General features: G+C 38.1%; 1 protein-coding gene and 1 long non-coding RNA gene across 2 annotated transcripts in view; one reads left to right on the top strand and one right to left on the bottom strand.

The window, feature by feature from the left end:
* LOC132784793 (homeotic protein ultrabithorax) overlaps positions 1-15798 on the bottom strand; it is a 91409-nt gene that overhangs the window by 59178 nt on the left and 16433 nt on the right. The window contains 1 exon segment of the mRNA XM_060790648.1: positions 1845-1895. Coding sequence (XP_060646631.1) covers positions 1845-1895 — 51 coding nt within the window.
* Positions 10425-11497, top strand: LOC132784794 (uncharacterized). Its single transcript, XR_009632284.1, has 2 exons — positions 10425-10907; positions 10960-11497. It is a non-coding gene; the product is annotated as an uncharacterized LOC132784794 (long non-coding RNA).

Here is a 15798-nt window from a genome sequence, read left to right as displayed (position 1 = left end):
TATGCGTTTGCTGTCGAGTTCTCTTTCACTCTGGGGTTGCAGATACGGGCAAATGAGGAAGAGTATAACTTAAAGATACGGACACGGATGCGGATGCTGACACTGACATTGTGTCTGCGACAGAGTCTCACTTGGGTTTGGGTCCCTTTTTTTTATAGACAGACAAACAGACACACACATACTCGTATATGAGAATTGATTACGATTGGCAAGTGGCATTGCCACTGCCTGCGGCTCATTGTCGATGTGTGTGTTGTTGTTGGTAATTTATGCTTTTGTATAAATTGCCAATAAACAAAACTATATAGAGTATAGCGTAAAACTGCAAAGCTTGCACATTCATAGCGGAAAATGGGCCTAGAACTGAGTCTGACAAACACTCTCTGAGTGTCTGGTTAACACAACTAAAAACAGACATTAACAACAATTAACCAGAGTACTCTGTAAATCATGTTTTGTGACAAACTGCGAAACTGCATTTAAAATGCAAATGATATTATCGTATTTACTGCGAATAGAATTATCTTTTAGATAGTATCTTTTTTGTTTGCTATTACAGGGTATCTTTTGATCAGCATATAGCATTTGTTTTTGCGCTCGAGTGTTGTTATCTCAATTGAGGCAGGCAAAGTGTGTTTAATTGGGTTCCCAATAGTTACATATGGTTACGAGTACTACTATATGTATGACTGTGTGTGTGTGTGTGTGTGTGCATAGGTAGTTACATGCGAAAGGAGAACGGAGAGAAGAGCGGAAGAGAGAAGCTAGCTGCGTGCTGCAAAGCGATTCCTGTAAAGTGCAGCATGCTGAAAAATTGCTAACAAAATGATACGCTTTGTAAATTGTAGTTGGCTCTGCAATTTTCTCACTCGTTTTCTTTGCGTGCCAAGTGATACTTTTCCAAGTGCCACAGAAAACCACACACACACTAAAAAAAAAACATAAAATAGAAAAAAATCAGGAAAAACAATGAAAGAAACAAAACCAACAACACATATCGAGAAAATGCGCCCAACATTCAGAGCTTGGGGCGGCTTTAATTGTGCAGCAAAGAAAACCTTTGAGCAATCATCTGTAAATGTGTGAGTGTATATGTAGATGTGATGTATGATTGTGTGTGTGTGAGCGAGTTGACAAACTGAATAATTGCCAATTATTTGGCAAACTTTATGAGCTGATAATTTCACATATTACGAGTATATTGTTAATTTTCCAGATTGCAACAGCTTTGCAGTAAATTTTCTCGCTCTCTCATGCACATGCTAACGTTGGTAAATTTTTGTGTTGTTGTATATATACAATATTTATTTATATATGTATATACATAGAATAGATTTCAAAGTTTGGGCAAATGCACACAACATTTACGATTTATTGGTATTTGAGTATTTTGTTGGCTTTACCTCTGTACTTTGGGGGGACTGTGGGGCACGCTCCTTTTGACTGACACACTGGACACACGAAATCAAGAGGATGCAACAACGACACAAAACACACAAGAAGGAACAAACAACAAAATACAAAATCATTATATTTAAGAAGCTTTTTGAGATAGGTTCAACAATTTTGTTGGGGACTGGAGTGGAATATGTTTTTTTGGGGAAAAGCTATCAATAGATTTGGTTCATCAGCATATCTAGGAATTGGTTTTGGGTTTGGGCACTTTCAAAAAATAACAAAATTCAAATATTTGATGACGCCGCTGTTGGAGTGCAACTCATAAGAAATTTCATAAAAAAATAAATACAAATTATAATATGATTTGACAAAAATCAAAATAAAATTATATACGTAAACTAGAAGCTAAAAGTATACGGAAAAAATATAAAGAAAATTGCACTTACCTAGCCAGTCTGGTAGAAGAGAGCCCGCAAGAGATTCTGTGTATCTCTTACCTGAAAAAGATGGATAATCATTTATTTAATATGGTATGTTTATGGGAATAAATGCCTGACGAATTAGTGTGTTAATGGAAAATTAAGAAAATTGTTAATAAGGAAAAATACAACAAGAAATGTTAGCTCGAAATAAAGTATATAAATAAAATAGTAAATAAACACAAGAATATTTATATAAACTTAAAAAAAAACATTCTAATAAGAAATATTAAAATATGACATACATTAAATGTTTAATAATATTTATTAAATATAAAAATAAATACAAGAGTATTTAACTCAAGAAAAAGTAAATTATAAACATATAAAGCTTTGTAATATAAAATATTTCTGAAATTTTCAGATCGTCTAAGCAAAAATATAATTGAGAAAAGCACAAATTAAAATCCAAGGAACAACACATAATTAGTGAACTCAAAACATTAACAACATTTATAAATTGTGTGTTTGAAGCATTGTATTTTGAAAATTTCCACATTTTGGTTTAAGGAAATAAAAAATGATAAAATACATACTCGTATGCAAAAGGAGTCCTAACACTTTCTAAACAAGCAGCTGGTGCCGTCAACCAACAAAATATATTATAAAGATCCACCTGGTTTTCGGGGGGGGGCACATTAATTCGGCAGCATTTCGATGGCATGTGGCATGTGGCAGGGGCACTATAAAAAGCACATGACTCCACAAAAGACGCGGCAACTTTTTCATAAATTTTGCGGCGCAAGTTCGCGCTGTTTGCCGTATTTCCTTTATAAGCATGTAAATATCGCAGCTAAATCATAATTTCAAGCTTAGCGAACACAGCCTGTGGAGTAGCAGCAGCTCCTCCAAAAGTTCTCATCCTTCGTTCCCTAATGCTAATCTAATAACTTTAGCCGTCTACAATTTATTTGTTCTAACAGCAGCAGCGCACACAAAATTATGCACACAGCACATCCTCAGTCTCAGTTTGAGTCTCAGTTTCAGCTTTAGCTTCATCTTCATGCCTTCGTCTCGTGTTTCGCAGTCCTAATCCAGCTCCTAGGACCTTTGGCAGTAAGACATTGAAGCGCGTCAGGTGTGCGCATTAAAAGGACTCTCCTCCTCCCTTGGCGAGAGCTCTACTAAATTTCGTCGTAAAGTTTTAAATAATCGAAAACGACTCGACGCACTTGGCGAAAAGTTGAAACATGCAAAATTTGCATAAATAACAACTAAATGCAACTTGACGCTACGCAAAATGGCGCCAAATGATGAATTGCGATTGGTCCAAGGGGAAAGGTGAATAAGAAGTTGCCTTTTCTGCTAAGGGATGCCAAGTGGCAATTTAGCTACAACTTTAGATTAATTTAAAATACGCAATTTTGAATATTTTATCTACTTTCAGTCTCTCAATTTAAACAGATTTTTTTCTGCCACCTTTATTCGCAATTGGATTTCCGATTTTTGATTTAAAATGTATTTTTCATTGACTCTCAAAAATGTCGCATCCTGTGTGTCCATCCCCAACCCCAACCCGGCTTTGGCTCTTCATTTGGCAACTGCCGGAAGGCCAATCGATTGCCCCCCTTTTGGAAATGCCATCGGAACTGGCGTCAAAAGGGGGCGTAGCGACTGCACATTCATTGTTGTTGTTGTTGGTTCTTATTGTTTACTTTTCTCTCTGTACTCGCTTTTTTTTTTAGCATTTTTTTTATTTTTTATGCACGTCTGCGCTTTTGTATGCAAATAAATCAGCGGCGCCGCGTCACATGTCGCACTCGAAGGCAGAGGGCTTGATGAGAAGAGAGAGTGAGGGGGGAGTAATGGGCGTAACTAAAGGCTGGAGGTTTTGGCTGCAGTGCGCAAAAACATATCTCACACTATTTGTCACACTAGATACTTTTCATACCCTCGATGGCAAAGCGAGAGTGAAGAGCGTTTGAGTTATTGAGGAAGAATTTTAATATAAATTAAAAAATATTATTAAGTCAACAAGTATATATTATTCTTTCGAAGCACATATTCATTAACTTAATTTTTTATTAAATTATTTTTGGGTTCACATTTAAATTTATTTTTAAAATTCTTGTTGAAAAATGATTTACTACGAACTCCTAAATATATTGTTGTTGAAAAAGCTTTAATTAATAACTCTGAAATATTTTATATTTTTATTAGTCATTTTATGAATGCGAATTCTCTTATTGATTTTCGCATTAAATTTGTATTAATTTACAGGGTATTTTAAAGTTCCCCAAATTAGCTTTAGATACTTTGCTTTATTTTAAAATAAATTGCCAACTCTTTTGCGACTTTGTTTGGTTTAACTGCATTTCCATATTTGGGGCCGCATACCAGGCGATATTTTATAATGAAAATCCTCGTTTGACATACGATGTGTGTATGTAGTTGTACCATATACATATATACCTTACACATATTCATCTGTTTTTGTGTGTGTGTGTAAACTGCATGCGCCAAAATGCACACACAATTTTCACATTTGACTAAATTTATCGCGGAGGATTCGGGATTTGCGCCAATGAAACGCCAGCCAATAAATAAATTAAATTAATGGCACTGTGTAGCACATATAATTTTTTGTTACACCCTTCGCCTCCCCCCGCATTTGACCAACAATGGCAGAAAAAAAATAGATAGAACCCTAGTCAAGGGTTAAATGCTTGAAATTTGCCTGTCGCTTTGACTGTTCATAAAATTAGCTAAATTTACGTAACTCTTGGACATTGGGCCATTAGCTAACAATAGTCATGAAGCCTTCGTTCTTCCCCCACCCCTCCCCTTCCACTGTACCCTGACTTTATTTAGGACTGTGCTGCCAAGCGTGCGAGTAAAGTCCCTCTGCCTGGATTTATTATTTTTACAAGATAAATGCAACATTTTACATTGGAATTTACGAGGCGTGTGGTGAAAAAAAGCAGCATCAACAGTACAAAAGTCAAATGTCGCTGCACAGTGGTTAAAATTTATAAAATAAAATGTTAATAAAAAATATATTCAGAAAATAATGGTATAATTTCTTAATAAGTAAAATATTATAGCTAAAATAAAAAGTTGTTCACGAAAATTATTTCCTCTGCTCCACTGTGCGGCGGTTAGCAGCCATTTGGCCATTTTCGATAAAACACATTTAAACAAATGAAAATCCTTTAAACAAGGATAACTCAGCTGAGAGTGTGTGTGTGTGTGTGTGTGGTAGAAAGGGTGCGATTGCGACCTGCCCCGATTTAACCCCACAAATTCAACTCGTTCGCTTCCCTCGCTCGAAACTCACTTGAGTGTGTAATTGTGTATTTATTTGCGTTATTTGACAAAATATCAACAAGCACAATCAATCCTCCAGCAGTTGCAGGAGTCGCCAGTCGAGAGTCGACATCGGGAGTCAACCACTCACACTGCTCCTTTTGGGGGGTTGGGAAAAGGATACGTACTCCCAATGGAAATTGCGAATGCTGCCATATGTCTGCCAGAGAAATCCATTTAAATTAAAGCTGAGCTGCATTCGAAAAGGCATAAATATCGAGCTGGCCTGGCCAGCGGGGTAAAGTTTGTGGCATTGTAACTCTCTCTCTCTCTCTCTCTCTCTGTGTACTGTGAGATTCCGAATACACAGAGTAGTATTCTGAATTGGTGTTGGTGACTTTGCTAACTTTCAATTTGAACTGAATTCAAATTTTTAGACCAGGCAACAACATCCCAGGCCAATGGCAATAAACTCTGCTCCTCGTTTTTTTTTTCATCTCTATATATTTCTTTTTTCTGCTCTTTGCCAAACTTTTGTGCTCAATTTTCGCACAAATTTAGAGAGTGCAGAATGCAGGCAGGCTGGCTGGAGTTGCAATTGTATCTTATGCAAATTTACGTAAATTAAACAAAATCTTTGCAAAACAGAAAAATAAGTTTCAGGATTTACAATGCAAAACTTGTGTATCGAACTTAAATTATTAAGCGGCCACCGGACAGTGTTGCTGCTGTTGCATTCCGAAGACTCTGTCTATGGTTCAAGTGGGAGGAGAGAGATAGCAACCGAATTGCTAATAGCCCAGTGGGAACGATTGGCTTGAAAAAGGCTAAACTTTAATTTTGGTGTGATACATTTTACAAACTTTTTTGATGTCTTTAGAAATAGTCAAATTATTATTAAATTTTGAAACTTTATTAATGTATTTAAGTCTTGATTAGTTTAGTGCTGAATTGGGAAAAATGTGTCTTAAATAAGTTAAGACTATTCTCATACATATAAGAAATTTGTAAGCTTTATAGTTCTTTTTAGGATTAATAATAATATTGTATTTGTAATAATTTCTGATTCATGTATAAATTCAGATATATAAGAAATTTGTAAACTATATTGATTTTTTTTTTTTAGAATTTATAATAATATTATATTTGTTATCATTTCTGAGTCATTCATAAATTTAGTTCTTTATTAGTTTTTTGTTTCCAAGTGCGGAATTCTTGCCTGCCTGACACCTGAATCGGTAACTACCTTCAATGAAAGAAGCTCCACTAAATTTGCAACTGGGTTGCATGTTGTATATGCATGTGGAGAGTGCATGTATGGGATTGAGTATGTGAGTGTGTATGTGTGAGTGTGTACAATGCGACAAAGACTTATGGTTTCAGTGCCGGAATTAGAAGCTTTCTGCCTGCATTTGCGCTGAGCTGCACTTGTTGTTGTTGCTGCTGTTGTTGTTGTTGTTGCTGCTGCTGTTGTCGTTGGAACATTTGTCGTCCTTGTTGCTGCTGTTCACCTCCCCTCTCACCCCTTTGCTTCGCTTGGTACACCAAATATATTGCAAATAATTCTCAATATATCGTAAAATGTCTGTTGCTAGTACAGTAAATATGCAAAGCTCGTTTAGCGGTGTAAATAAAGGCTTTGCGAAGGCAACCCGCTCTTGCTCTACGTTGAGGGGGGAGGAGGAGGCTTGAAGGGGTTGTTCTGGCTGGTCAATGTGGCTTAAAGGGGTGATTCCCCGATTTCGAGCTGAATCGAAGGAGCTGCATAAACTGAAATATTCGATATTGGATGGCGAGCACATATTGTTTAAAGACAACTCAGGTCAACTAATTAAGAACACATGTGTTTGCGTCTAATACACACACACACACATAGTCACATATACACACATAGATGTAACATATGGCGTTGAACTAAATTGGCGATGGGTCGCACACACTTTGACAGTTAATTTTGCAATTGTATTTCAATAACAATAAATTTAGCACACACATACACACCACATGAGATATATATGAGTGTGTTGGTGTGTGTGTGTTCACACGCAATGCAGTTAGAGGGTTAGCCACACCCTCGAAACTGACTAAAACGCATTTGCCGCATACAAATACAGATATTGCATCTAATTAAATTTTAGCTGCAGCAGACACACACACTCACACACACACACTCACTGTGTTGTGTGTGTGTGTGCACTCTCTGCATACACATTGATCAATTAACAGACAATATTTTCATTTGTCAATGGGTTAATTTATAAGCAAATCAATGGCGCTGCATTAACCCGCCAACACCCCTAAGGGTAGTAAGGGAGTAGTATGGGAGGGGGTAGGAGTAGGGGGTGGGGAGGGGTGCACAGTGTGCACGTTGCTTGTATTTGTGGCTCATTTCCTCAATAAGGCGAGCGTGCCGAACCGCAGCGGAGCGAAGCAAGCGAACCATATTGTTAATGGTGCAAAATCCGGAGGACAAACACACCCAGAACTCACACACACACACACACACACAAACAAATACACACACACTCATACACTCACACAATCAGAAGCATGTTGCATGGCCGACAGGTGCTGCAATGGCCGACTGTCTGAGCTCTGCATGTGTGAGTGTTTGTGTGTATTTTCGTATTTGTGTGTGGGTCAACCCTCCACCCCTCGTTGCAGCTGTTTGCCGAGGGTTGCTGCAGACGCATATGCGCTCTCGCTCACACTCATTGCGCTTGGTCTGGCAACTGTTTCATTCTCATTGGAATCCCTTTTACCAGTTGTTGTTGTTGTTGTTGCTGTGGTGTGTCCTGGCATTCCATGGCAGACAGTCGAGGAATGCCAAAAGTGCATTGTGTGTGTGTGTGTGTATGTGTTTGTTTGCGAGTCTCTGTGTGTGTGTGTGTGGCCTGCAATTGTTTTCAAAGAAGTCCCCGAACCGTGTGCTAAATGTCAAGTTCAAATGCCAAAGTTCTTCAAATGAAATGATGCTTCTCTCCCAGTTTCAGTTCTCAGTTGTTGTTGTTGTTGCTATTGTTGTTGCTGCTTGGCTTGTTGCAAACGGCAACTTTATGATCTGCGAATTTGTTGCCAATTTGCAGTTGTTGCTTTAACCGTTTAGTTAATTTGGCGCACAACTTTTACTTGGCCAACATTTTTGGGGTGGCTTCAGTTTGAGGTAACTTCTTGAGCTCTTTGGCTCTTTGTGGGTAGCTCTGCTCAAGCTCATATGTTGTGTAGAGAAGCTTACTCAATAATGTGAGAGATTTACAAAATATTTCTATGCAATTTACAACTTCATAAAAATGTTTTGTAAAGCTCTGTACATATTATTCTGTAAATTTTTTCATAAATTTTCAGATTGAGTACTTAAAATAAAATTTTACTAATTTCGAAATTATTAGTTTAAGTGTTTTTTTTTCTAAAATATCAGCTAATTCAGCTAATTTCATATAATAGTCAAATCAATAACTTTCTTTAGTATTATATATCTTTGTAGTAATTACCCTTAAAATATCTGAAGCTGACTACTTAAAGTATAAAAGTAAGTGTGAAGCGTCGCAAATTTATATCAAATGCCCGCTAATATTGAATTCCATAAAATGTTTATATCAATAGCTTTATTTATTATATTTCTTCATAGTAAATACCCTTAAAAAATATCTGCAGCTGACATCTCAAAGTAGATCCCATTAGGTTGCCCAACTGAGTAGCATAAGAAGACTCTTTTGAGTCCTACAAGCTGCAAATAAATGTTTTCTATGCCAAGCTCGCAAATATCTTTTCCCCACACACATATATACATATATATTCGTGTGTGTGTGTGTGTGTGTGCTTGTATTTGTGTCTCTTCTAGTTGGGCGCGTGTGTTAAGCTTCACTTGAATGTGATTTATGTGATCCGTTTCAAATTTATTGCCACAACTTTTGTTTGTACACACGTACACATACATATACTTGTATATATATGTGTGTGTGCGTGTGTGCGAAACGCTTTCATTGTAGAATTACCGCGTGGTTCGTTGCGCTCCCCATGTTACAACATACTAATGTTATTGTTGTTGTTGTTTTTGTTACTGTCGCTGTCGCTGCAATTCCTCCTCTCCTTGTTGCTGTTGTTGTTGTCACTGCGCCCAGCAACTGTCAAGTGACACAAACAAATGAAAGTACAACAAAATATACAAGGAAAACCCATGGCAACAATGCAAAAAGGGAAAAAGTGGGAGCGAGAATTCTCTGACTACCCCAAAGCACTTCCATTTCTACTTCTATTTCAACTTCTACTTCCAATTGCAATCGCAATTGCAATTGCGCCTTATGTGGGCCATGGCATTAAATGATTGAATTGTCAACTCTATATCAGTTGGCTTCCTATCACTACTGGCGCTACTTGAGTCCAACTCAACTAGGTTGCCCCTTCTTCACACTCATTCCACACTCGCGTTGACTCTTGCAGTCATGGCTTTGCTGTTTGTAGCCACTTTTTGCTGGCGTTTAGATGCCGAAACGTGCCAAGAATTGGCAAATGAGCATTCTCATTGCCTCAGCTGTCAGGTGGAACACACGCCTTCCACTCACTCTCTCCTCTTCTCTCCTCTGCCTTGCCTCTCACCATTCATGCTTAATAAAGTTATGAAATTGCAATGCGTGCGTTGAGTTTTGCAACTTTAAGTGACATTTGTGTGACAGACATGCGCGTGCATCCGTGAGTCCGTTTTCATGCCACACTCTGCGCCCTCCCTCTCTGCACTGTGGTGGCAAGGAACAAGGACGCGACCACAATGGGCACATATGAAATAAAGGTGTCTATTTAAATTTCTAAAATTTGTTATAAATTCATATTAATAATAATCAACATTAATTATTTTCTTTGAACACTAAAAAGTTTACTTGTTAAGACATTTCCTTTCAAATAAATAATAAAATTCAAATATTATTTAAGATACTCTATAATATCTTCTATATAATTTAAATTTCGTTCATTTTCCCACCTTTAATCTATTATAATATTTTGTATTTGCCTCGAAATTGCTCTTCGCATTTGAATAATGTAATTTTGAATACCTTTTACTTTTATTTATATGAATTCCCATGCTTCTAATTATTCCTTACTTTTAATAGAATTATTTAAAGACCTTCACTCTTTCTAATTGTCTCTCTATTTTTTTATACAACGTATTTTCATTTTATATTTTAATTATGTTATAATTTTTCTATTTACTTAATCCCTTAATCATTAAAGATTTGAATGTACTCTCTTTCTTCATATAAAAAATAATTCATTTAACATCTTATTAATTGCCTTAAAAGTTACTTCTTAAATACCTTCATTGTTTTTAAAGTCATTCTATATATTATTTGCTTATTTCGTAGTCTATTCTCATGACATTCCACTGTGCTTTGTTTGCTACTTTCTTATTTATTCCCACATCGAACTGGCCGAGTTTTCTTCTCAGCGCTTTACGCAAATGTTTTCAATGCGAAGGTCAAGTGATTTGTTTATGAGCACGGGACGCTCAACGGTTAGCAATTTGTTGTGACATGTGTAAGCGGCACGCCAGCAGCAGCAACAACAACAACAACATGGATAACAACAACAAGAACAACAACAACAGTGACAACAACAACTCATTAACCCATGCTGAACTCTGAAGCTCGAACTGAATTAAGCAAGCAAGCCAAAGCAACCGGGCAACATCTGTAAGCAGAGAGAGTGGAGAGCAGAGAGCAGAGAGCAGGAGCCAAAAGCCGGATGAGGCAATGGCGGGAAGAGGAAACAAAGAGGGGGTCTCAAGAGGGGGTAAACCAACTGACAGCTACAAAATTGAGTTAGTTAACAGTTTTATACGCAGGCGCGCAGATTTTGCGTGTTGTGCAAAAGAGAGGAATGCAACCGACAGAAACTGAAGACGGTCGACGGGACAGATAACACCCAAGTTCCAGCTCTGACTCTGACTCTGACTCTGTCTCTGAGTCCGTGTCTTGGTCTGCAGTCAACAAAGCAGCCAAGTGACACTCACAAAATCTGACAGAGGCAACGGCTTTAGACGCTTCTTATTGTTGTTGCTGGTGCGCATGCGCAGCCGTTTTGCTTTATTACAAGGCGAAGGACCAGGAGAAAGAGAAGGAGTTGGAGTTGAAGTTGCAGTTAAAGTTGGAGCTGAAGTTGGGTCTCTGGGCACTGGGCACTGGGCAGGCGTGCGCAGGCGCGCCAAGTGACACATGAAAACGAAATGAAAATGACAGCGGCAAGTGACAGCGTCGCCATCAGAGGCAAAACATGGCCAAAAGCTATCAATGACACTAGCTTAAATATATTTAAATTAAATGTGAAGAACAAGCTCAAGAAGCAATGAAGCAAGAACGAATAAAATATATATTTAAAATGTTTTCAAAGTTGTTGATAATTAAAGGTTTCATATTAAGCTTGACTAATATTGAAATGACGCTAACACTAGACCTAATGAATTTAAATTAAATTTATAGAATACGCACTCAATGCAATGTTCAATTTATGTATAATTTCCACAATTCCTATACAAAATTAAAAGTGCTTTAAAAGCTGCTGATTATCGAAAGTTTCTTAAAAGGCTTTACAATTATTTGATGTAAATGTAACAAAGAAAACAATTGGATTTGTGTATAAATTTTGTCAAAATAGTTGAAAATTTAAAAATGAAATTAATATACTAAATTCATTTATAAAATTTCAAAATTTCATTATTATTTTATCATATTTTCAAGCTGTATTAAATGATGAACCACATTTCGGTAACTAAAAGTTTCGTACAACACTCTTAACACTTTCAGCTCGTGTCATTTTGTGTATTAAAGCCGACAACTGGGACTTGAGCATTGTAATTTCATTTGTAATTAGCTGAATGCGGCATGAGTCGCTTCTCAAATGGCACAGTGGGTCGCATAGGCCCAAAAAAGTGTTGCCAAGTGCCAAAAATAAAGCGCTGCTAAAGCTGATGCTGCTGTTGTTAGGTGCTGTTCTTATTGCTGTTGTTGTTGTTGTTATTTCTGTTTGCTGCGGCAATTTTTGGTGCGACATTTTGGTGCGCCGTATGCCATATTTTATTTCCATTGCCAAAAGTGTCATGTTACAGAGATTTATGTGCGCTGTCACCACGGACGACGACGACGACGACGACGACGACGATGCTCTGCTGCTGCTGCCTTTTGAGCCATGTTTCGTTGATGCTGTTTGCTGTTTGTTGTAGTTGTTGTTGCTATTCTTGTGTACGTGTGTGTGTGTATTTGAGTGTGTTCACGCCCAAAATGTTGTCATGTTCTGTGACGTAGAGAGAAAGAGAGTGAGCAAGAGAGAGCGGGAGAGAATTTTATATATACTAAATAAATAAAAATGCCTTGTCTACCAATTCAAATGCACGATAAGCTCCAAAACGCTTGACTTTGTCAGTTATCAGCACACACACAACACACACACATACAGAGAACATACACTTAGTTAGCCATCGAATCAGTGATTTATGACTGACCGATTTCATTGGAAAGTGTAGCTGGACAGAGGAGTTCTAACCATTCGATTCTATTCTCGCCTTTGTTACCTGCTTCTCTCTCGCTCACTCTGCTCACACTTTCTTTTTCTTTCACTTCATTTACAGCAGCAAGAGCAATTGGCGCCAGAGACATCAGCTTCAGCGTCAGCTTCAGGTTGAGTTTCAGTTTCTGTTTCTGTTTGGGTTTGGTCTGGGCTCAGGTGTCAATACACTCGCATTTGGTAGCCGCAGAGGCGGCCATTGGACATGCCTCTGCCTCTGCCCCCTTCCTCTTTCCGCTGCCCCTATCCCAGTGTCGATCTCAATACCAAACCCAGTCCCATCCATACCCAAGTCAAAGCCAAAACACTGACAATGACATATTTGCCTGGCACTTTCATCGCACGTCCATGTTAATATGCTCAGGATTTATTGCCCTGAGTCTCTGCTGACAAAGGAAATGGCATTGCATGTCAGCTGTTGTTGTTGTCGTAGTTGCTGCTGCTGTTGTTGTTGTTGTTGTAATAGTTGTAGTTGCCCATGTGGGCACCATTTTGTAGTTTGCCGTTCGAAAGTTGCATAATTTTTATGTGCGCTCGTTAATAGATCATCAATTGAGATTGGAAACCATTTCGTTTACGAGCTCAGCACTCAGCAGTAGCTCTATGTGGTAGGTCTGTCTGTCTGTCTGTCTGCTTGTCTCCCCATCGAATTCATTTGAACTTGTCAAACGTTTTGGAATGTGGTTTCCACACAACATTTTTAGTATTCAACTGTGTGATTGTGGTAATTGAAGAAAGGTGGCAACGCCAAACACAAATCAGATGCGGGCACAAGAAAATTGAAATCAGTGCTAATGTAAAGATCAGACTTAAAGCGAGGAGAAGAACGATTTTGATAAGAACACAAATACATAATTATAAATATTGTTGTAAAACATCATGATAATTCAATTAAAATAAAATTGATTATTCTTTCATATTTATATTTTAATATCTGCCAAAGATTTTATTATGCATAATTTGCTTTTAATGAATTAGCACAGTAAAAATTAAATTTTATTTTTAATCAAACCAAATTGAACCATTAAAAAAGACGTCAATATTCGAGATTGCTATTTTAAATTTTATAATCTTTTTTTAATGTTCTTTCTACGAATTAATTTCATCAAAAGTGCCAGTCATGAACGCAAGCTGATTGCCACAAAAATTCATGCGCTAATCTAAATAACTAATCAGACGAGCTGCGAGATTCAAATGAGAATTTGAGCTCAAAAATTTACACAGGTGTGATCTGTCCTGTATAACACTTTTTGCTGGTTGTCTTCTAACATCAAACGCAACTCCAAGCAGACTCAGCGAATATCGTTTACGATAAACGCGCGAATAATCCAACTAGCCAGGTAGAAGACAACAACAACAAAATGTTCCAATTCGAATAAAGGTGAGATTCATTCAGTTGAAACGCAGAGCGCAACACACATAAATTAAATGAAAACCGGCTGTGGCTGAGCAAAAAGATGATCAATCATCACGCAGAGAGCGAGCGAGAGCGTAAGCAAGAGAGAGCACGCAACTGAGAGCGAACTGTGCAGCTGAGAGAGCAGTCTACGCTCTCTTCCTGCGTGCTAAACGAACGTCATCACCTGAGCACAGGTCGAATGTAGATGCGTATGTGTGTGTGTGTGTGTGTTTCATTCTATTTCTGTTTCTGTTTCTGTAATTCAAAATGGGCTCACACACAAATACAATTACAACTAGAGTATATGAGTTTGACTTTGGCTTTGACTGATGACGATGACGGGCTGCACACACTTGGCTGGCGGACATGGCGGTGACATGACTTGTCTCTCCCTCAACAACTGCGTGGCGATCAGCTGATTGCCATGATGGCCGTCGCAGGCTAACGAAAAAAAAGCAGGTTTCAGTCTTAACGTTATTAATCATTAACACGCACAACGAGAGCAGCGAGTGAGAGAGCGACAAAAAAGAGAGAGAGAGACAGGCGCAAACACGTGAATCATTTGAAAATTTGGAAAACAACATTTTTGATTTTTGAGCTATAAATTTATGTGGCGATGGGCAGAAGCCGACGGTTGCCAGTTCGCGACATGCACAAAAGTCATTTATTTATTTGTTTTGTTTTCTGCAGCAGCAGAATATGACCTAGAAAGTGTGTGTAAGTCGAGTAGCTGCGATTCGTATCTGCAAGATACAATACTTATTCATAAACCGCCAAATAAAAAAAAAAAAAACAACGGCCGCACGCACTTCCGCTGCCAAAAGGGGCCGAACCGCATGCTGAACCTTTAAGACTGAACCCATAAATTATCTGCACTACGTTCTACTTCTACTCCTTTTGTGTGTGGAGCGAAGATATAGAATCAAGTATTCGAGTGTGTTTGTGTTTTGGCGAGAACGATGTTTGCCTGCAAAAGTCATAAGCAAAATATGCCCAGTAACCCGAAAAGTTTACAATCTCAATCTCTCTTTATAGAATTCCTTCATTTGCCATCCGAACGTGAACGTGAACCGATCCTATGGCTATCGCAATCGCCATCGCCATCGCCATCGCCATCAAACGGAGTCCAGATATCAGCTTTTTTTCAACTTCGCTTTACCGGCGGCATTTCGCGATTCGCGCGTGGTGTGTATAAATATTTTGATGTGCAGCAAATTGCTTTTTGGCGGTTAATAAATTTGCAAATTAATTGACTAATTGCACGGCCAGAGATGAGAGCGCGCAACACAAAAGATACAAAAAGTATCTCGAACATACCGTCGCTGATTTCTCAGCTAAGATATCGAGTGTTTCTCACAAAATGGATTATCGCTCGTAATTACTGGAGTTAAGCCATGCAATATTACGGCTCTAATGACACAATTGCCATGTTGCACAGATACAAAACAAATGGCTGCGGGCTTCGCTAGCATTTATAGTAAATGCTAAAGGGAGGTGTGTCCCCAAGATACTGAACACACAAGTGCAGCAACCTTTCATTAGCCGCCGTTAACAAATGCAGCGAGTGAAGCTAAGTAAAATAAATGTGCACTCGACGGCACAACAGCAACAACAATTACAAAATTATCAATGATTTAAAGGTATTAATACACTTAATGGACACACTCAATTCCCTGCTCCATTATGCAATGAATGCAACTGATAGAACGCGCTATAAAAGAAGAT

This window comes from Drosophila nasuta, chromosome 2R (genome assembly GCF_023558535.2).
Source record: "Drosophila nasuta strain 15112-1781.00 chromosome 2R, ASM2355853v1, whole genome shotgun sequence".
Lineage (NCBI taxonomy): Eukaryota > Metazoa > Arthropoda > Insecta > Diptera > Drosophilidae > Drosophila > Drosophila nasuta.
Note: the sequence above shows the minus strand (reverse complement) of the source record. Positions and strands in the feature narration are given on the sequence as shown.